The sequence below is a fragment of the Elephantulus edwardii genome, unplaced genomic scaffold (assembly GCF_000299155.1).
Source record: "Elephantulus edwardii isolate Elephantulus edwardi_28Jun2011 unplaced genomic scaffold, EleEdw1.0 scaffold00116, whole genome shotgun sequence".
NCBI lineage: Eukaryota > Metazoa > Chordata > Mammalia > Macroscelidea > Macroscelididae > Elephantulus > Elephantulus edwardii.
This window is the reverse complement of record NW_006399866.1, coordinates 8814373-8838546: the sequence shown is the minus strand read 5'-3', so window position 1 is coordinate 8838546 and position 24174 is coordinate 8814373. Positions and strand designations below refer to the sequence as shown.

Sequence of the window (24174 nt, the reverse complement as noted above, 5' to 3'; positions counted from 1 at the left end):
GGTGGGGGGAGGGCTGGGCGGGGAGAGAAGTACAACAATGAATGAATAGAAATCCAAAATCTCTGTAAATGTTCATTAAAATTACTAATAAAAAAAATTAAAAACTTAAAAAAAAAAGAACCTCTCCAGAGTGCAATGATGTCAGTTGAAAGACTAAGGTGTGCCTGATTCAAACTATGGTCATTTTTTTTAACTTTTTTTAAAATTGAGACTTTAACAAAAGTTTATAGAGAACTTGGATTTCCATTCATTCATTGTTGCACATTTTCCTCCCTGCCCCACCTCCCCCTAGTTCACTTTTCTCTTTGGAAAAAAATTTCTTTGTTATACAGGTCCATCCCCCACGACCCCCAGTCCACTTTACTATGCAGCTCTTATTCTGGACTCCTGTCATGCCAATAATACCTAATCATATATTCCTTTTATATAGTTCTCTCCCTCGGCTGTTTCAATGCCATGTACATTATTTATCCTCTTTTTTCAGTTTCTCCTCCAACTTCCATGTCAGTTTAGTTTTATAACAGTGGCATTATGCAGTTATTTGTCCTTTTGTGACTGAGATATTTCACTCATCATAACGTCCTCTATGGTCACCCATTTTGTGTATTTCATGAGTGCATTGTTTTTCAGTGTTGTATAATATTCCATTGTGTGAATACACCACAACTTTTCTAGCCATTCATTTGTTGATGAACACTTGGGTTGTTTCCAACTCTTTGCTATTGTGAACAAAGCAACAATCCACATAAGTGGCCATCAAATTATAGTTTTTTGAAGTGTTTGCTAGGCATCTGAAAGCTGGGCAATAACTAAAGATAACAGAAGAAGAATCGATGTCTTTGAGCTGTGGTGCTGCAGTAGAGTACTGAACATACTATGGACTGCCAAGAGAACAAAGGGGTCTATCCTAGAGAAGGTGATACTAGGTGCTCCTTAGAGGCAAGGATTTTGAAACTCTGTCCTTTATACTTTACATATGTTAACAGGAAGGGTCAGTCCTTGGAGAATGACATCATGCTTGGAAGGGTAGAAGGTCAGCATAAGAGAGGAAGACCTTGGAGGAGATGGATTGACAGAGTAACTATGGCAATGGGGTCAAGTGTGCCAGGGACAGTGAGGTTGGTAAGGTTCATAGGGCCGCTATGAATCCTAGTTTATTTGATGGCACATAACGAGCTGTACTTGACTAAATGGCACCTAACAAATGGTGTATTCTGTAGGGAGTACACTGCTAACTCAACAGTTAATAGTTAGAATCCAGCAAGGGCTGTGAAGGAGAAAGATGGGCAGTTTCCTCCTATGCCAATTATAACATCCAAAAGCCCGCTAGAGGGTTAACCATGAGTTAGTTCTGAGTTTTTGGGTTTTGAGAAGACATTTCTGGTTGCTGACAGTGGAGTTGTGACTGACATCTAGTGGGCAGAGGCCTCGATGCAGTAAAACATCCTACACTGTAGAGCATCCACAAGTTGAGAAACCCAGAGTTACAGTGACCAAATCGAAGAATCATCTTCAATTCATTTTTCACTCACCTCTTTCACTTAAATCAATACCAAGTCCTAAAGGCTCCATATCTGCAAAATACCCTCAAACTGAGTACTTTTCTCCCACCAACATGCTAATAAGTCACTCACAGCCTAAACTACTGAAACCTCTGGAAAGGTGATCCTGCTTCTGTCTTTTCATAGGACATGGAGGAAGAAGGCATCTTTTAAAAAGAAAACTTCTCTAATAATTTTTTGCTACCTCTTTGTCATGGTAACAATATCTACCATTCTCTCCCAGTTTACTAAGCTTCAATCACTGTGGGTTCTATACTTCGAAAAAATTTAGTCCTTTCCTACCTAAAAGCCTTTATGTTTCTCATTTTTTTGTTTCACATATTCCTTCCCCAAATAATCACATTGCTAGTTTCTTCTAATTATTTTGATCTTTTGTTCAAATGGCATCAAGACTTTCCCTTCTCTCTATATTTTTACCTCATTACTCTTTCTCCTGCTTTATTTTCTTCATAGTATTTAATTTTATCATTTGCTTATTGTCTCTAAGATTATAAACTCCACAGGGCACAAACTGTACAGTCATTACTGTATCACCAGAATCCTAAGTGGTGCCTGATACTTACAGGTACTTAAATGTTTGTTGAAGGAATAAATTAAAAATAATATGACTCCAAAATATATATGTCCTTCTCAGAATGTAGCACTATTGCACTAATATCTAAATATTCACTGGATGCTATTAATGGAGGCTTACAAGGTCAAAACGCTCAGCTGTGAATGTTCTAAGTGATCTCAGAAAAAATCTCTACCAAAAAGCTCAAAAACTTTTGTGTCATTATCTAAGTCTCAGCTGGGCAAGTCCAGCAATAAATCACCATCCAAGGGCTACAATGAAAAGGGCCTGGGAAGACTGACTCTTCCTCTTTATCCCACTTTGGAGAGGAAAATGAGGTAGTGTATGAGCAAAGCACTGAGTTCTCAGAAGAGTTAACAGTAGAAATGACATGCTTTATATCTGTACACGGCCTCTGATACAAACAAAAAGCTTCTTGGAACCTTCTAAAGCCTGATTTTACTAGTTTCCCTGGAAAATCAACAACAGTGGTGCTCTGACAGTGTTATTTTAAGACAGTCACTGTTAGTGACGTAGATGAAAGGCCTGGCCTCTAGTGAAATGAAAAGAGCCTGGATTAGAAAGCTAGACCAAGTTTTAGCTTTAAGTAGCTATGTGAATTTAGAGATATTACATATACTCAGAATCCCAGTTATATGAACTGTAAAATGGGAATAATTCTACTTACTGTTTTGAGCCACTTAATGATGTAATAATTTGTAGCAAATGTCTAAGAGCTATTAAACATATGCTAGGACTACTCCAAATACATGATGTATGTGACAGGTAAACTCCAAATACATGATAAATGGATGATGCCAAAAAATTTGTAAAATTATTTAAATTAGACACATACCTTTAGCTTCTTTAGTTCAAGTTGGTGATGTTGTAAAGAATGTTCACATTGATTCCTACTTTCTTTAAGGGCTGTATTTTCTTGCTCCAGCTCTTTCTGCAAATTCAGGAAAAAAATGTTTATATATATGTGTGTACACACACACACACACAAATACAAAGTCCTAGAGAGAGTTAAACCAGAATGGTCCTTGGAGGCAAGGATTCTGAAGCTTTGACATACTTTGGACACGTTGCAAGGAGGGACCAGTCCTTGGAGAAAGACGTCATGCTTGGGAAGGTGGAGGGACAGTACGCAGGAGAGGAAGACCCTCTATGAGGTGGGCTGATTCAGTGACTGGGGTAGTGGGGTAGATGTGTCAAAAACAGTGAGACTGGCACAGGATAGTGCAGGATTTAGGGCTGTTGTACACAGAGTCGCTATAAGTTGCAGGTGACTCGACAGCACATAACAACAACATATATATAAAGAAAAGTTATGGTCTTAAACACAGTATTTCTCCTGTCTCTTTGACATTCTATTTCTAAAATGCCTTTTTTTTAGGGGGGCGTGGTCACTACCGAGATGAAAAACTCATCAAGACGCATCAAGACTCAAAAGACTCTCGGGGCTCTGGTGGCCTAGTAGAAAGAAGCTACTATATTGCAATCCCAAAGATACGCAGTTTGAATCCACCAGATAATGTTCTGCTGGAGAACAAGGGGCAATCTCCTGTACCAGTCAGATCCGATTTGATGGTACACACAAAAAATAATAAAATAAAAAAATTTAAAAAAAAAACAAAACAACCTAACTCGGGCATACTGACAGGGGACCACTAGAAGTAAAAAGCCAATAGAGGAAAAAACCCTAATTTTAGACAGGAAGAAAGCTAAGGTGGATGGTCAGGAAGTTCCTTTGGCGCTTAAGGAAAAACACAACTTTTTAAACATCCAGTCTGTCTTGTTGGAAAGGTACAAACTTGCTCCCTAGTTCACAGAAGGAGTTTCTTGTCCTGTCAAAGCACCTAGTAGAACTAGCTGTGCACAAGCCAGGTATCCAGTGGTTGGCCTCATCCGCTTGTCACTCACCATCTCCTGCTTCATGGCTGCTGTGTCAGCTGCCTGTGCTCTCTCCAGGGCAGCTATCTGGGCCTCCAGCACGTGAACACGCTCTGTGCACTTCTGCTGAGCCGTGACAGCCTGCTGTTGAGCACATGTGATGTCTTCATTTGCGATGGACTGCAGTAATATCAAGGGGACGATGATTCATGGTGACAATGTTGTTTAAAGGGAGGCTTTTTTCTGGTCCTAGGTGACCACAAGACAGATGTCCAAGTGAAGCAACTCTCCTCCCTGAGAGTTGCTAAGGGCCCTACCTTCAGCCCTGCCTGATGCTCAGGACCTTTGCCTGCCTGAGAGGTGGGATATGGCACTGTCCCTGATGCTACAGCTTCCATCTTCAGGAATCTAGTGGCAATTCTGGGCAACATTAGCCTAAGACATAGCTCTCCCTCACCTTATTCAATGTTGCCCTTCATGGCAGAAGCTTTTCCTTAGAGAGAGAAAAAAGAAAAAATAGAGTGGTCAAGAATGAGGGATCTGACAAGAAAGATGTGGTTTTATTTATTTTGGCTCTGTGTTGATCGGCTAATGATCTAATGTTTCTGCGCTTATTTATAAAGTATGAGGGTAATAGGCATATACCTTTTAAGTCAGCTGCAAAAACGAAATGAAAAATATGTGCAAAGCAATTAGCATAGTTGCTGAGACATCACAAATGTGTGCAGTACATGCTCTTGATCTGTGCTATCAAGTTGCAAGTGATTCACAGCTGACCTTCCAGTGGGTTCTCAGAGGCTGTAAATAGCACAGGAGGAGACCACCCATCTTTCTCCTACAGAGCAACTGTTGGATTTGAATCACAAGCCTTTGGGTTGGCAGTACAACTCCTTACAACGAGGCCACCAGAGCTCCCTCCAGGACATGCTGCTTGTCTATATTTCTCTAGTTTCTAACTTAACATCTCTACCTGGGGCTGCAATTCTGGCCAAGTCCTTGACATTCTCTCTCCAAAGCCTGGACTATTCCCCATATACTTGATTATAAGCAGGGGTTTCACCACCTCAGACAGCGCCAGAACTGGATGGACCCAAAGATTACATGTGAGGTGGGAAACAGCCAGGTACCACACCTGTCTGGGTAACTCAGGCACCACAGCAGGGCAATACTTCTGCTTGCTGCTGCCCACCTGCTCCCATGGAACACAACAACTGACTTTAATGTCTGGTTCAAATACCATTTCAGAAGTTGAAAGTGAGGTTCAGAGTTTAAAAAAAGCATAAAGGGAAAGCATTAATGGCCTAGGACACAGCATCTAGAAGAAAAGCAGCACTTACAAGCGCTTGAATCTGAGCCTCCCGCGAAGCCACAACTTCACTGCTCTGCTTTAACTTCTCCTCAGAAACCTGGAGGGACTGCTCTAGTTCTTTCACCTGAAGGAGAAACAGAAGGATTCTTTCTGATCTAAAGAAGCTGAAGAGTAGAAACAAATGACTTAAAAAGTCACATCAGTTTAAATCATAAACATTATAGGAAAAAGGAAAAGAAAAAGAAATGTTACTCTTAAGTCCACTTATTAAAAATACTTGTATTACCTTCCAGTAATTCTTCATAAATTTATTTTACAAGTTTGAATAACATTTAAAAGAAACTACATTAAAAACATAGGGAGCTCTGATGTCCCAGTGGCAAGAAGCTGCGCTGCAATCCCAGAGGCACACTGTTCAAATCCACCAGATGCTCTGATGAAAAAGGAGGGACAATCTCCTCCTGTACCAGTCAGATCCAATTTGACAGTACACACAAAAATAATAATAAAATAAAATGGAAAAAATAATTTTAAAAAACCACATTAAAAACAACAAAATTTTTTTTAAAAATTTTATTATTTTTGTGTGCGTGTACCGTCAGATCAGATCTGACTGGTACAGGAGGAGATTGCCCCTCCTTCCCCGGCAGAGCATCTGGTGGATTCGAACCGTGCACCTCTGGGATTGTAGTTGCAGCTTCTTGCCACTAGGCCACCAGAGCTCCCCTTAAAAACAACAAAATTTTTAAAAAGACAAAATAAACTATATTGTTTTGTTTATGTCTTACTCCTAAATTTTATTCCATGCCTCTCTGTACAGAGTACATACTTTAGATTTTTTTTTTCTTTTGGGGTGGGGGTAGTGGGCTCAACACGATGCCTCTTAACTTTCTGAACCACATCCCTACCATGTGGGCACTAACGTTGTTTTCCATGTTTTCCTCCTGACTAAAATAATGCAGCAGTCAACATCTTTATGAAAAATAATTTGGTTTTGTTTGCCTCACTTCCTTAGGACAGATACCTGGAAATAGAATTACTATGTCAAATAGAACAGCCATCATGAAGGCTCATGATACAAGCTTAGGTTTTCTCAATCTACGCATGTTGAATAGGTCTGCTGATGCATCTGATCCAGCACTAGATTCATGAGGTTAGAGTGAGTCAACAAGTCAGAGAGAGACCTATTGTCAGGGAAGTCACTGTCTAGTACGGCCCAGATTGGTTCTCGTATTTTTTTAACAATCTTTTGTTTGTTTCAAAAATTTTATTCTGATTTATTTACAAAGTTTGAATACATTGTTTTTCACAAAAGCTCCTTCCCATTTCCTTCACCTCATTCAGGTTCTCCATATTTATCCTCTTTATCTCTTTTTCTTATTTTATTTCTCTTATAAAGGACTTCTGTTTTTATAAGCAAAAATAAGATTTGACCTTGACAATCTTTATTACTGAAACACGAACCCAAGGAAAGTAGTTGCTTGTTGAAGCAGAAGTATTATTCATACCCGATGAGAGAAGGGTATTACTACCTCCACTGTTGTTGTTAAGTGCTGTCGAGTTGCAGGCTACTCATAGTGACCCTACTACCCCCATAGAGAACAGTAATTTCACCGATACATGATCACAAATTTTAGTAGTAGCAAAGCCTGGACTAAAACCTAGTCTTTTTAAACTCCTGAGATCAGAAAAATACCCACCAAATTCCAAATTTGAAAGTTAGAGCTCAGGAAAAATGCTGATTTTCAATAGGTTAAATTATAAGACACATACCTAGAATAAATGAAAACATTTTTGTGTCAATGTCATGTACAGAATTCTTGCACATGAATTTTCAGGGCTTTATTATTTATAAGACACAAACAGGAAAAAGAACCCAAATGAATGGACAGATAAAATGTGGCCTATTCATACAATGGAATATTATTTAGTCACAAAAAGAAACTGTAGTGTTATCACAGGCTACAGCACTGAAGAACCTCAAAAACACTGTGTTCACTGAAAGAACCAGGCACAAAAGACTGCTTATGACTCCATTTGTAAGAAGTTCAGAACAGATAAATCTAGATGCAGAATATAAATCAATGGTTTTCCAAGGCTGACGCTGGGCTGGGCAAACAGTCTAAAATTGATAATGGTGATCGTTGCCTAACTTGTGATTATAAGAAAAGCCATTAAATTGTATACTTTAAGTGAGAGAACAGGATGACACGTGAATTATATGTCAATAAAGCTGCTTATATAAATAATTCTATTTTTAGGGAGACATATTCCTCCTAAAAACTCTCTTAATAGAGCTTCTGGTTCCTGCCAAGATGGCCAATTATCCTGAGTTGCTGGTTCCCTTCTACAAAATCAACCCTGGAAAAAAAATCAATCCTGAAATAAGCAAAATGGAAATATGAATTATAAAAATTTAATCACAAAGAACATTCAAGAGAAACCAAGGTTATAAAGAAAGGCAGAAGGTTGTAGCCTGTAGTGGGGGCAACCAGAGACAGTAGGAAGAGGGGTGGCTTTTGATCTTTGTTCTTGTTCCTCCTCACTCTTCAGCTTGTCCTCAGACAGCCAGTGTCTGTCCCTTCCATCACAGGAATGGAAGGCCATCAGTGTACATTATTTGCAGGGTGACATGAGAACAGCATAAATCCTTACTTGTGGAACGCTTCACGAATTTGCGTGTCATCCTTGCGCAGGGGCCATGCTAATCTTCTCTGTATCGTTCCAATTTTAGTATATGTGCTGCCAAAGCGAGCACAAATCCTTACTTGTGAAGGGATGAAACAGGAGAGGACTATTTGTCCTGAGGCCTCCCTACTCCACGTCTCCTTTCAAACACCAAGTTTTGTGGATCAAATTGTGGGAAACCACTTTTTCCTACTTCCAGTGCTCAGAAGGTCCTTTAGAAGCTGGAAAAAACTGACCAGAGGAATGGTCTGGTAGGCTGGCAGCAAAGCATCTCAAAAACTTCACTGGTGCTTGAAAGACTTTGCCTAGTACATGTGTCTCGCTTCTCTTAAACTCACCTGGGCTGACAAAGACTAGATTCTAGCTGTTAGCCCTCTCCCAAAGTGTGTGTACTGCCAGACGTAATACTGATGCACAAGGGCACATGAGTTCCTGTTGTTGTTCTTTGTTGCTTTCAAGTTGACCATAATTCCTAGTGACCCTATGTACAACCCTGCCCGATCCTGTGGTATCTTCATAATCTCCAATGTGCTCACACTTACCATTGCCATCACTGTGGCAATCCGTCTTGTTGAAGGTCTTCCTCTGCTCCTCTGACCTGCCAATTTTCCGAAGATGATGTCCTTTTCCAGGGACTGGCTCCTCTTGACAATATGCTCAAAGTATGTGAGATGAATTCTAACCAGTCTAGCCTCTAAGGAACACCCTGACTATACAAGGCAGATTTTCTTTATTCTTTTGGCAATTCATGGTATTTTCAACACACTTTACTGACACAACAATTCAAAGGCATTAATTCTACTTCTGTTTTCCTTATTCGCTAACTTTCATACACATGTTGTTGAGTAGCATTGAGTGGGAACCAAGTAATCCTCCAGTGGGTTTTCAGAGGCAGTTAATCACACAGGAGGAGACTGCTCATCCTCCTGAGGAGCAGCTGGAGGATTCGAACCTCATGGCACTTGGCATTGCAGCGCAGGTTCTTACCTCTAGAACTCCCCTCATACACATATAAAACAATGAAAATACTATGGCTCGATAGGGCACATCTTAATTCCCGCCTTTTTAAATTATTAATTTTAATAAAAGTTTACAGAGACTTTGGATTTCCATTCTTCACTGTGGCACTTTTCTTCCTGCCCATCCCTCCCCCAAGTTCGCTCTTCTCTTTGAAAAGTAAAATTCTTGCATTGTTATACAATCCCTCCCCCTAAGTCCCCTCCACTATGCAGCCTTCATTCTGGACTCCTGTCATAACAATAATACCTAATCATATATCCCTTTTAAACAGTTCTCTCCCTCATCTGTTTCAATGCAGTATACATAATTTATCCTAGGTTTCTCAGTCTCCCCCCTACCCCGATGTCAGTCCCATTTTACAACAGTGGCACTATGCAATATTAGTTCTTTTTCAGTCACCCATTTTGTATAATATTTCATGAGTTCCTTGTTTGTCAGTGCAGCATAGTATTCCATTATATGAATATACCACAGCTTTTCTATCCAATTAGTTTGCTGACAGGCACTTAGGTTATTTCCAACTCTTTGATATTGTGAACAAATCACACCCGTGATAAATATGGGTGTGCATGCACATCTTAATTTTTACACTGTTATCCTGCTATTTAGCACTTCAAAGAGGTCTCTGACAACAGATCTGCCCAATACAATGCACTTTCATTTCTTATCTGCTGATTCCATGGCTGTTGACTGTGGATCCAAATGAAATTAAATTCATGAAAAATTCTATCTTTTCTCCATCTATTATGTTAACTATTGGCCCAATGGTGAGGATTTGTCTTCTTGATGTTGAAGTGTAATCCATACTGTAGTCTTTGATCTTCTTCAGTAAGTGATTCAAGTCCACTTCAATTTCCACAAGGTTGTGTCATCTGCATACTGCAGGTTGTGGATGTCTTCCTCCAATCCTGACACATTCTTCTTCATATAGTCCAGTTTCTGAGATTATTTGAGCCACATACAAATTTAAAAGATATGATAAAGAATGAAACCCTCATGCACACCTTTTCTGATTTTAAACCAGGAAGTAATCCTCTTATTGTTAAATGACTGCTTCTTGGCTTATGTACAATTTCCACAGGAGCACAATTAAAAAGTTCTGGGATTAACATTCTTTTCAGTGTTACTCATAATTTATTATGATCGATATAGTTGAATGCCTTTGTGTTGTTAATAAAATACAAGTAAACATCTTTCTGCTTTCAATCCAGATTCATCTGAAATCAGTAAAAATATCCCTAGTTTCATGGCCTTTTCTGAATTAAGCTTGAATTTCTGACAGTTCTCTGCTAATGCACTGTTCCAGTGATTTTTAAAATAATCTTCAGCAAGATTTTACTTGAATGTAATAAAATAATTCAATGAGTGCAGTTACTATAAAAAAGGTAACATAGGGAACAACATTATATTAACAGAATTAACTAGTAGAACAAAGGGAATAAAAATATAAATAAGTACAATAGTATTGTTAGGAAAATAAGGAGAAATTCTAAAATATGGGGGGAAGCTAGTGGAAGTGTTAGAAATTACAAATGTAAGTAATGAATTAAAAAAGATAAAGGGTAGGATCAATGGAATGGAATAAACAGATAAAAAAATGGAAATGATAAAGAACTTGTGAGCTAAAAAATCAGATTGAGATCTTCCAAGAAAGCAGCAGAAAAAGTCAAGAAGATAAAAAAAAACAGATAACACAAGTTATGAAGACAAAGGGGAAGAACCAAGTGTTAGACTGGTGCTCTCCACCTCAGCATTAAGAATTATTTTAGACTGGATCATTCCTTGTATGGGGCTGTCTGGTGCATGGCAGCATACTTAGCAGCCCCCTTGTTTCAATTCAGTAGATGTCAGTAGCATCTATTTAGCATTAGCTTTCGAACAACCAAAAACATCTTAAGGTATTTCTAAATTTCCTCTGCAAGATGTAATCACCCGGCGAGCTCTAGTGGCAAGAAGCTGCACTGCAATGCCAGAGGACAGCGGTTCGAATCCACCAGATGCTCTGCTGGAGAAGGAGGGACAATCTCCTCCTGTACCAGTCAGATCCAAGTTGACAGTACACACACACACACACAAAATAATAAAAATAATTAAAAAAAAAAGAAAATATGTAATCACTCTTGGGAAAGCAGTGCTTTAGATAACCAGAACTTCACCAAAAGAAAAAGATAAAAATGGAGATAAATTTACACAAAGTAAAAGAAAGATGAAAATATTTTCCTCTCTACTACCAAACGAAAAGAGCTCAGGTGACAAAAAGAAAGGTAAGGACAAACTCATTCTGCTCAGGAAAGTTCTTACAGATCAAAGTAAAAAGTCTTCAGTAAGGACTATACATGAAAGTCACCACACTTCTTTAAAGCATGTCATTTTGACGGCTAAGATGTGACCTTTTCAAGCCAAGGCCTTTTAAAATGCTTCATGAGTATGTTAAAGCTGGGCAAGTAAACAAGAAGCCAAAAGAACTAATTCACATAAAGTGTGGTGGTGCTTGGTGAAGAACATGGAATGGGATACCAGAAGAACAAAAGAGAATAAATAAAATGTGAAATTTTTGCTTATATTGAGTACATCATTGGGAAAGACTAAGCTTTAGAAAAGGATATCCTATTTAGGACAGTCAGGAGAGAGTAGGGGAAAAAAACATCAGCTACAACAATGGGCTCAACAAAAATCTTGAAGATGGAGTAGGACCAGAAACAATTTGTTCTGTTTTACATCAGACTGTCAGAAGTTTATCCACTGGAGACCAACAACAAAAAACACATAGTACAATGAAATAAAGATATTTAGAGGTAAAAGGTTCTAGAGAAATAGCAAGCTTCAAAAGAACAAGAAACTGATTTCAAGCTTATCAACAGCAACACTTAATGCAAAAAGGAAGACCATGAATACTGGAAGAAAAAAAGAAAAAGCTGTACAATTTTATAGCCAATGAGTAATTCCTTAGGCACATAGGATTAAGACTGTAGGTTTGTCACACAAAGTCCCATGCTTCTGAAAAAGTACTGAAATAATAAGGAAAATAAATCCAAGAAAAGCGAGGGAAATGAGAATCTTGATAAAAGTTATTATTTTTAAAAAAAGGAAAGGAGAATTTTTTTAAAAAATTATTTGTGTGTGTGTGTACCGTCAAATCAGATCTGACTGGTACAGGAGGAGATTGTCCCTCCTTCCCCGGCAGAGCATCTGGTGGATTCGAACCGTGCGCCTCTGGGATTGCAATGCAACTTCTTGCCACCAGGCCACCAGAGCTCCCCAAGGAGAATGTTTTAAGTTTTTAAAAATGAGTGTTATGCATATTACACTTCAAAACTAAAATCCTAGGCAAAGACTAGTGGGAGAGGTGAAATGTCAGAGCAGAGAAATCAAAGCTTTGAAAGGTTTACAAACCCCACAGTGGTAAACAGATAAACTGTTATGTACCATCCAGTTAGAACTGACAGCTTCTAGTGGGTTTTCAAAGGCTGTATATAACAAGTATAGATGTATGTTTTAGGTTACGGGAAATTACCATCAGGGAGTGAGGGGAAGCAGAACACCCAGATAAAAGAAAATTCTACCCAAAAAATGGAAAGGAGGAAGAAAGAAAGAAAGAAAAAAATAGTATATTGTCAGTAGGTGCCATCAAGTATGAACCATAGTGACCGTATGAACAACAGATCTGAACCTTGTCCTGTGCCAGTCTCACAATCTTTGACACACTCGAAATCACTGCTGCAGCTAGTGTGTCAATGCATTGGGTTGAGGGTCTTCTCTTTCACAGATCCTCCACTTTTCCATGAATGGTGTCCCTCTCCAAGGAACAGCCTCTCCTAGCAACATGTCCAAAGTGTGTGAGATGAAGCTTTGTTATTTTTGTCTCCAAGAAGCACTTTGGCTGCACCTTCTCCAAGACAAATTAACAAAACAAAATTATCTGTTCCTTTGCTAGTCCATGGGATATTCAGGATTCTTCTCGAACATCATAGCTCAAAGTTATTAATTCTTATGTCATTCTTATTGTCTAGCTCTCAGATACACAGCAAATAACTGATAAGATCATTAGGAAAGAAATGGTAGGAGTCCTAATAGAAAATGAATGCAATAAATTATAATATTAGTGTAAATGACAAAGATTCTCAGACTGGCTTAAAACAAAGTAAAACCCCTAACATCCACCAACTAGCCTCAAAAGGCTGAATATGAAAGAAAAAAAAGAGAAATAACTAGAGTAATATAGGATTTCTTTTCCAATTTTCCAATATAACTACAGGCCAGAAGAAATAACAGTAGACAAAAATTCTGTAATTATTTTTATTTATATTTATTATATATATTATATATTGATAAAAGGAAGACTTTAGACTATGGGAGAGTATAAAGTCAGAGGCACTTGGTGTGTGCAATTAGAATAGCATGAATGCTTAATTCCATTTTAAAATCTTGAGATGAGTTTAGAGTCCATGTTAACACAGCTCTTTTGATTTCTTAACTTACTATGATTTGTACATGATTTGATGGTTCAAAATCAAGAAGGAGGTCCGTCAGGGATGTATTCTGTCTCCATACCTTTTCAATCTGTATGCAGAACAGATCATCCGAGACACTGGGCTATACGAAGAGGAATGTCGCATCAGGATTGATGGAACAATCATCAACAACCTGTGTTATGCAGATGATACAACCCTGCTTGCTGAAACTGAGGAGGACCTGAGGCGCTTGCTGCAGAAGATCAAGGACTACAGCCTCCTATATGGACTGAAGCTAAATGTCAAGAAAACAAAGATTCTAACCACTGGGCCAATTGGCAACATCAGCATGGATGGTGAGGAGATTGAGATAGTTAACAGTTTTAATTTACTTGGCTCCACAGTCAACGCTCTTGGTAACAGCAGATAGGAAATCAGGAGACGAATTGCATGTCGGCTGTGAGGGACCTCTCAAGAGTACTGAAGAGCAACGATGTCAGGCTGGAGACTAAGGTGCTGACCCGGGCTATAGTCTTCGCAATTATGTGCTCTGCATCAGAGTTGGACAGTGAATAGGGCTGATAGAACAAACAGGTTTGTCCTGGAGAGGGTGAAGCCAGAGTGTTCCCTGGAGTCAAGGATTCTGAAGCTTCATCTGACATATTTTGGGCATGTTGCAAGGAGGGACTGGTCCTTGGAAAGGGACATCATGTTTGGCAGAGTGGAGGGGAAGCGAAGGAGAGGAAGACCTTTGGTGAGATGGATCGATTCTGTGACTGGAGCGGTGGGAATAAGTGCATTTGAGATGGCTAGGTTGGCACAGGTTAGAACAGCATTTAGAGCTCTTGTACATAGGGTCGCTATGAGTCGCAAGTGACTCGATGGCACATAACAACAATAACAAAAACAATTTTTTAAGAAAGGAAGGAATGAACATTGAAATTAACAAAATACAGAAACAAGGAAATGGAGCAGATGATAAGTAAATCAATGGCAGCTGGAAAGCTGCCTTTCCAAACCACAGTTCTGGTATTTTGGTGCTGACCTGGCATACGCCTTAAGGATGACATTCCTTTTCTGAAGTCTGGTGGGTACAGGGTATCACAAATTATTCCCAAATGGTCTTTTTCATTATAGTCAAACAGATGCAAGATGCTACAGCTTATGATTTCTGGGTTTTGATATACAACATTATTGATAGGTTTTGACAATGGACACGCCATAACAGTCATGATCAAAGAAGCACTTTCATTAACAGCTTACAAAATACCTAGTTTTATCACTGCCCTGGGACCAGCAGTTATAAACAGAATGACAAGTACCTTTGACCAATAATGTAATCCCACATGTATTATGTATCCATCCTTACTAAACTGTCAGTTCTAGACATCCTGTCTTTAACTCCTTGAGGGTATTTCAGTAAATGATGAACTCTGTAATCTTTAGTTCCCATTCCAAATGGGGAAATGTACTCCTTTTTGTTTTTACAGAGGCATTTTCACCCTGTGACAATGGACATCTTTCCTGTACATACAGTCTCTACCCTTCAATAAACTTGAACCACTTGATGCAGAAAAGAAAATTTACAGCCTTCAACATGAGTTACATTTCAAAATCAAGAAAACAAAAATCCTCACCACTCAATCAAGAGGCAATATTATGATAGATGGAATAAAGACTAAAGTTGTCAACAATTTCATTTTACTTCAGTCCACAATCAAGAACCATGATAATAGCAGTTACACAATCAAAAGATGTAGTGCAGTGGGAAAATCTGCTGTCAAAGACCTCTCCAAATAGAGAAAGGGAAAAGATGCCAGTTTAAAGATTAAGTTGCACCTGATCCAAGCAATGGCATTTTCAATTGTTTGGATGCCTTTGAACTGTGATACTGGAGAAGTGTTCTGAATATTCTATGGACTGCAAAAGAACAAATAAGTCTGTCTTGGAGGAAGTACAACTAAGATGCTCCTTAGAGGCAAAGATGGTGAAACTTCGTCTTACATATTTGGGACATGATATTAGGAGCACCAGTCTTTGAAAAAAGACATCATGTTGGGAAAGGTGAAGGGTCAGAAAAAGAGAAGACGACCCTCAACAAGATGGACTGGACTTATACATTAATTATTACAATGGGCTCAAGCATATTAGAAATGGTGAAAATGATGGCGGATAGAACAAAGTTCAGATCTGTGGCTCATAGGGTCGTTATGAACTATAGTTAACTCAATGTTACCTAACAACAACAAAAGCTACGTGAATTGATATCTGTGAATTATGGTTTGGGCAAAGAATTTGAACTTATGTTACATGAACTGCCAAAGAATTAAAGAAATACATTTACTGCTTAAAATTTAAGGAAGCATTAATGATCTAGAGGCAAGAAGCTGCACTGCAATCCTGAAGGCATGCAGTTGGAATCCATCAGCCACTATGTGGGAGAAAGATGGGCAATGAATAAAGGAATGAATATTAAATTCACAAAATGCAGAAATAAGGAAACACAATAGAAATTAAGACATAGTAGTATGACATGCATTATTACATAAAATATATTAAATATTAATATATAATATTTAATATATTAAATACTAATACATTTTAAAGATTAAATGCTATTAAATGTGCAAATCAATATTAAATGGATGTGTTCATTAAAAAAGAAAAGAAATATACTTGTTTCTAACAAAGTGGAGAACTTCAATAGACTAACAGAAAGAAAGACTGAAATCACAGTGAGCTTCCTTACTCCAACCAAAATCTAGGCGGTTTTACAGTTGAAATCTACCAAGTTTACATAAGACAGTAATTTTTAATAAACTATATTTTAACCTAAATTGCTTCAGAAAACAGATCAACAGCAGCCCAGGTCTTTATGCAAGGCTGTATAGCATGACTCTAAAGCCACATAAATCTATTCCATTTATAAATAACCATAAAATTCTAAATAAAATGTAAACTGACTAAATTTTGGTGCTTCCAACAAAAATAATACATTAAGTACTTGTTCACCCAGAAATGTAATATATGTAAACTCACTGCATTAATATATTAAGAGAGAAAAATTGTATTATCTTTTTCAGTGTAGCTAAAGCATTTGACAAGAGTTCTATGTATTCATGATTTTAAAAAATAAGTGAAAGATTCTTATCAAACTGGAAGTGAACTTCCTTAACACTTTGAGGATTAAATACCACAGCCTACAAACTTTATACAAAACAAGAATTTCCACTATCACGTCTCCTATTTAATACAGTACTGGAGGTCCTTGCTATTATTTTAAGAATAGAGAAAGAAATAAGAAGTGCAAAGACTGAAAAGATAAAGCTGTCATTATTTATAGATGATATAATTATCTGCCTAGGAAAAACAAAATAAATTCACAATATTAGAATAAGAGAATTCAGGAGGGTTCTATAATTAAGGCAAACAGTTAGTGAACTTGACTGCCAACCAAAAGGTTGGCAATTTGTGTTTATTCCAAGGCACTTGGGGAGAAACACCGGGCGATCTTCAGAAAAAGCAATCTCAAGAAACCGTACACATCACAGTTCTATCTAACACACAAAGGACTGCCCTGAGTTGGAATCAACACCAAGTGTGCATTGGTGGCAGTGGTAGTGGTAGTAGTGCAGTATCTTAAAACTGACTGACCAACTGAATGTTGTTGTCAGGTGCTGTCGAGTCAAGTACAACTCACTGTGACCCTATGAACAAGATCTGAACCCTGTCCTATCCTGTGCCATCCTCATACTATCTGATATGTTAGAGGCTAATGTGGCAGTCACTGCTGTCAATCCATCTGGTCGAGGGTCTTCCTCTCCTTCACCGACCCTCCATGCTTCCCAGCATCATGTCACTCTCCTAGCAACATGCCCGAAGTATGTGTGGCAAAGCCTCATCATCCTTGCCTCCAAAGAACACTCTAGCTGTACCTGCTCCATGACATATCTGTTCTTTAGGCAGTCCATGGATGTTCAGTGCTCTTCTCCAATACCATAGCTCAAAGGTGTCAATACTTCTTCGTTCATACCTATTCATTGTCCAGCTCTCAGTATTTTTCTACATCTCAAGTAGAGATTTCTCTATACCATAAGCAAATATATTTAAATTATAATTAATTTAAAGTAACAGGTATAATTAAAAATCAAATTCCATAAAATAGCAACACAATCGCATAAAAGTTTCCAGAAGTTAGTTTACCCAAGAAAACAAGACTTCTATGGGTAAAAAGACAAAATTTTAATTATGACATAAAACAAATTGAATAAATGCAATCGTTTATTTTCTTAGGAGGAGTAATTTAATATTATAAAGTAGAACAATTCTCCCCAATTAGTCTATACATTTAATACAATCCTAGTAAAAAATTTACGTTAATTTTTTTTACAAATAATAAAACTTTAAAATTTAAGTCAAAGTAAAAGACATACAAATTATTAGGTCAACTTTCAAAGAAAGAGAACCTGTTCTATCAGATACGGAGATATGGTGCAGGCAAAGCCACAGTATAACTAACACTGGCTATATCAGACAGGAATATACTGGAAAACAGACAAACCAGTGTGCAAATGGAAGCTTGTTGTTGTTAAGTGCCGTCGAGTCGCAGGTGACTCATAGTGACCCTATGAAGGAGAGTCCTCAATGCTTAGGTGCCCTTCATCCTCCAGGTTCTTAAGGTTTCTGGAGGCAAGCTATTATGGAAGTGGATGCCACTCCTCCTTCCAAGCTTGTTTTAATCGGGGAGCTCCACTCCACTCTCTGTCCGCATTGGGTAGCCAACCATTAACGCATTTGACATATCAGTGTCACAGTGAAATGGAAGCTTAGTATGTGATAAAGTTGGTATAAGAAATCAATCAGTATGGCAAGTTTAAATTGTTTAGGAGACAGCAATGAGAATCAAAGAGGAAAAATAAAGGTGATCTTCACTGAACTTCATAACCAAAAGTGGTCTGTAAAAGGATTAACAGATTAGTAAGGTAAACATTATAACATTAAGAAAAAAATGCAGAATCTCCTCTGTGATTGAGGATCAGAAAAAAGGCTTTCTAATAAGAAAATTCAAACGAGACAAAAAACATGTTGATGAATCTGATTACATGAAAAGCAAGAATTTCAGTTCTGATGTGAAGTTGACAAGGAATTAAGAACTAGAATATTTAAGGGGAGCTCTGGTGGCCTAGTGGCAAGGAGCTGCAACTACAATCCCAGAGGCAAATGGTTCAAATCCACCAGATGCTCTGCTGGGGAAGGAGGGACAATCTCCTCCTGTACCAGTCAGATCTGATTTGACGGTACATACACACAAAAATAATAAAATTTAAAAAAAAAAAGAACTAGAATATTTAATGAATCTGACAAATCATTTAAGAAAAGACTGAAACATCTAAGGAAAAATAAGCAAAAGAATGACTAGTCAATTCCAAAAGCAAAATATCCAAAAGGCTAAAACACTTATAGAAAGATGGTCAAACTCTGTAACAGCTTTAAACCCTCAAAGTTCATTGTTAGCTAGTAGATTCAGCCTCATGGTGACTCTACAGGACAGAGAAGAACTGCCTCAAGGGCTTTCAAAGGCTGCAAATTTTTAGGGAAGTAGTCTCCCAGATATTTTTCCTGAGAGGTGGCTAGTGTGTTTTAACTGCAACTTTCTGGTTAGAAGCTAAGCATTTAACCACTAAGCCACCAGGGCTACTAATAACTGTAGCAAAACAAATAGAACGAAGAAAATTCAATTCACAGTCATTAAAATGGCAAAAATTAGAATCCTGGGAAATTCAAATGCTAGAAAAGGCAGGATATAAAATCCTCACATATGCTGGAAAGATAGCCAAGGGTAGTCATTATGGGAATAACATTGCTTTATGTCGTCACATGAGGGAGCTCTGGTGGCCTATTGGAAAGGAACTGTACTGCAATCCCAAAGGCATGTAGTTCATGTTTACCAGCTACTAGGCAGGAGAAAGGTGGGCAATTTGTTTCTGTGCAATTAAACTACCTCTAAAAACCTACTGTAGGGTCATCTATGGGTCAGTTTTGACTTGACAGTATACAACAAAATCATCACATCAGGCTGTACGCATTCTCCATCTTTTTAAGAGGACAGGAACAAGGATGTTCACTGCAGAGTAATCTGAAATGGCAGGGAAAAGGCAATCCAGATGTTCACATAAGTAATCTAGAAATCTGGTTAAAACCAATGAAGAGAATCCAGACAGATGATGGAGCAGAGCTGTTGAGCGCAACAGAGAAGACATACACATAGCTATAGTATTTGCACAAACTAAAATAACATGCATACCAAACAAGGCCACTCATTTTAAATTTCTTAACAATAAAAGGCTCTGTATACTAGAATGGCTTTCTATTGAGGGAAAAGAATGGAGACAAAAGGTAATAAATAAGTGAACAATTATGATAAGGTGGCAAAAATGAAGAAAATTAGTAAATCAATACAAAGATTCAGAAAAAGTCCCTCCAAAAGGAAAAATTCTAAGAAGATTCTCAGTCACAACCATGTCCTCTCACTAGGTTACCACCCAAACACAGGAAATAAATGGGAGTGAGGTGAGTACCCGAGTCTCCAGGATGCCAATGGTTGTGGCCTGGGTGCTTCTGGCTGCCAACAGCTGCTGTCTCGTATCCTCTAAATTCTGCTCAACAACTATTTTCTGTAAGTTGAGGTAGATAAAACAGTCAATTCGGCAGTGGCATGTATTTATTAACATTTACCACATACTATATGATTTGTGCTCAACAAACTTTTAAAAAAATAACCCCACAAATAACTTAATTGAACAGAATTAATGTATTATTAAGTATATATGGATAAATCATAAATTTGACAGTTTCTTGCTTAAGACTGGAACAAACCAAGACCAAGAAATTATAAAGTGAAGTATATTAAAGAAGCATTCAAGAAATGATAGCCACTCAATTCCCAAGTGGCTATGGAGTCGGGAGGGGGATCTCGTGATGTAATTCTTGGCAAATGACACAGCTAACTCAAATGCTGCACCCCTCCAATGGTTCAAATCCACCAGTGGCTCTTTGGGTGAAAGATGAACAATCTTATTATTTACAACTTTGGAAATCCAATGGGAAGTTGCTCAGAGTCGGAACCCACTGATGGCAGTATGTGAGGGAGTAGGGAGCAGCATAACCAACAGGACAGAGTCTGAAATCACCTGGTGCCTTCAGGGAATGACAACTAGTGAAAAAGCAAAAAAGAAGGATTTATGTCAAGAAACAAAGACTAGAGAAGTAGGCAAAAGGCCAAATCATGGAGGCTCTCTTCGTTTTGTGCACAGTAATTTTTTGGAGTGAGGTCTTCTAAATGGTGGCATTAAACCTGCCTTGGGTATTGTTAATATAAGGTCTATTCTAGGCCTACGGAAATCAGACTTTCTCATGGTAGGGCCAGAGATAAACACTTCAAACAAAGTCTCCAAGTAATTCATCCACATACTAAATTTAGAGAACCACTGTTAAAATCATGATTGTAACATAACAATAACATAGAAAGCTGTCAAATATTTTATTCTCTACTGTGTTTCTTGCACCATTCTAAGTACTTGACATATTGATGATTTTGCTCTGTGAATATGTCACAGAGGAAAACTGCTCTATAGGGCTTTAGGCTATATGTTTACAGAAATAGATAAATAAGCTTGTTTTTTCTATTAGATGGGTTTGGACCAGCAAACTCAACCAGCTTTTAATTACCAGTCAAGTGAAAACTGTCTGTAGCCAGTCATTTAAGCTTCACATATGCAATGCATTAAATCTAAAATCAATTTTAAAAGTGTGATATTACTGAAACTACTTGACAGATAAGGAAACAAGCACAAAGAGATTAAGTTAGTTGCTTTAAATCACAAGCTAGTAAGCAGAAGAGGCAAAATACTAACCTAGGCAGTTGGACTTTAGAAATCAATTTATACTCTGTAACCCATATTATACTCATGTGGGGATGTTTGGGAAGATGTTTATGGGAGTGATGTGGTCAGAAGTAGTGCTCAGGAACTTAGTTTGGCAGTTAAGTGTGAAAGTCTGTGCAAGAGGGTAAAGAAGAGATTGTTGCTGGTAGGACAGTCTGGAAACTGTTAATACAGACTAGGAGAAATTGCTGGAAGCTCTAAGCTACAAGAAAATTCAGAAAGGATGCAGTGAGTTGAACGAAGATAGAAAGTGAGTGTCTATTATAATCTCCAAGATTTTAGCTTGGTTTTCTTCATCATGGGGATAGTATTCCTTGGGATTTTTTTCTTTTAAAAAGAGAGAAGTATACAGATGAGCTCAGACCAGATGAGAAAGTAAGCTCACATCCCAAAAGGTTAGTCTGTGCAGTGCAGAAGGTAGAGGGGAGGAATAGGCATAGGGTGGAGAGAGCAGAATTAAGTAAGACAGACTATGTAGCATAAATCATGACATGTGGCTTACTAGTTCACTAGGATGGACTCTGTTATGCATCTCTGTAAAAAACTCTCCCCTCCCTAAGATGATTATAAGCAATACACACAGGGAACATGAGGCTGAGTTTATGTAAGCAGTACAAGTCAAACTTGGAGAGAACTTTCTCTTCCACAAGCTGTTCTTTCCTAGCTCTCCAGCTCTAAACCCCCAGGATTTTAGGTAATCATGTGTCACCACTGCCTTTTTTAACACTTGTGGTACAGAGGAGAGGTAAACTGACCTCCTTTAGGAGTTCTTGCACATGTTCTTCGCCTGACAAGTTCTGTTCCAGCCTCTTCTCCAAGGATGTTATCTTCTCTTGCAAATACGTGATGAATGTTTCTTTCTCTTGAGTGTCAGCAGTGACCTACAGGTGAAAGCAGATGAGATCACATTATACTATTAACTCGCTCCCTACTTTCTTGTGTCTTTTGGGACAATGATGTTTCCCTGAGATTCTGTTCTCAGCTCCATCCCATAAGAACAGAAAATATGCATGATCAGAACGCAACAATCTTCAGAGATCCAGTTCAGACAATGCATTAAGAGGCAAATGCTCTCCCCTCATTTCAGCTGTTGGCAACCACCAGCCATTCTGCGGGAAAAAGATATGGCAGCTTGATTCCATAAAGATTGCTGCTGTCAGGTGCCATCAGTCAAGTGTAACGGTATGAACAATAGATCTGAAACCTATCCTATTCGATACCATTCTCACAATCTCTGACATACCTGAGCTCATTGCAGCAGTCACAGTATCTCTCCATCTGGTTGAGGGTTTTCCTCTCTTTAACAGACTCTCCAGCTTTCTAAGCACCGTATCCCTCTTTAAGGAACAGCCTCTCCTACTAACATGCCCGAAGCATGTGAGACAAAGCTTTGTTATTTTTGTGTCTAAGGGGCACTGTGGCTGCATCCTCTCCAAGATATAGTGGTTTATCCTTTTGGCAGTACTCTTCTCCCACACCATAGCTCAAAAGCATCAATTCTTCTCCTTTCATCTTTATTCACTGCCAGCTCTCAGAAGATTATCAAGTGATTCAAAGGGTCATGGCCTGAATCACTCAAACTGACATTATTTCTCAATAATTTGGGGAAGTCTCTGACTACAGACTTTCCCAGTGCTGTCCGTATGTCTCCCGATCTCCTGACTGCTGGTACCAAAGATGTTCATTGTGGATCCAAGTAAGAAGTCACTGGCCGTTTCAATTTTTTCTCCATCAATCATTGATAGTGCCTATCAGTGGTGAGAATTTTTGTTTTCTTGATGCTGAGATGCACTCCATAGCTTGGAAATCTTAGAGGGGAATTCTACTCTGTCCAACAGGGACATTAGGCTTGTACTAACCCTGGTCACCTTCCCTTATTCTTCTTGGCTGAGGTCCTCCTCATTGGTCTAGCATTTAAATTTTGAAATTCCTCAAGGAGTAAATTCCTTTTTTCCAACTGATATTTTATCAAAAATTTACAGAAAACCTGGGTTTCCATTCATTGACTGTTGCACATTTTCCTCCCTACACTCTACCCATTTCGCTTTTCTCTTTAAAAAGATTCTATTACTGTTGTACAATTTCCCCACCCCGCCAGGCCACCTTGCCACATACTTCCTATTCTGCACTGTTGTCATGCAAGCAATACCCAATCATATATCTCTTTTAGACAATTCCTTCTCTCATCTACTTTAATGCAGTATTTATTATTTATCCCCTTTTCATAGTTTTCCCCCAACTCCCATGTCAGTCTTGTTTTATAACAGTGGCATTATGCAGTATTTGTCCTTTTGTGACTGATATATTTTACTCAGCATAATGTCCTCCAGGATCACCCATTTTGTATGAGTTCCTCGTTTTTCAGTGCTGTATAGTATTCCATTGTGTGACTATACCACAGCCTCTCTACCCATTCATTTGTTAATATCTACTTGGGGCTGCTTCTGTGAACAATGCAGCAATAAACATGGGCATCAAGGAATACATTCTTTTCCTGCTTTGGTATCAAAGAATAGACAGCTATAGGCCAATATCTCGCATGAATATTGATGTAAAAATCCTGAATCAAATTCTGGCAAATAGAATTCAACGATACATTAAAAAAATAATTCACCATGACCAAGTGGGATTCATAACAGGTATGTAAGGATAGTTCAACACAAGGAAAACAATTAATGTAATTCATCACATCAACAAGGCAAAGAACAAGAACCATACGGTCCTATCAATTGATGCAGAAAAAGCCTTTGAT

At 38.3% G+C, this 24174-nt stretch overlaps 1 protein-coding gene across 1 annotated transcript in view; it reads right to left on the bottom strand.

Annotated features, from left to right (window-relative positions):
* GOLGA1 (golgin A1) overlaps positions 1-24174 on the bottom strand; it is a 63455-nt gene that overhangs the window by 14463 nt on the left and 24818 nt on the right. The window contains exons 9-13 of the mRNA XM_006892571.1: positions 22178-22303; positions 20058-20153; positions 5349-5444; positions 4042-4191; positions 2972-3067 (exon numbers count right to left, since the gene is read on the bottom strand). Coding sequence (XP_006892633.1) covers positions 2972-3067; positions 4042-4191; positions 5349-5444; positions 20058-20153; positions 22178-22303 — 564 coding nt within the window. The remainder of the gene's footprint in view (positions 1-2971; positions 3068-4041; positions 4192-5348; positions 5445-20057; positions 20154-22177; positions 22304-24174) is intronic.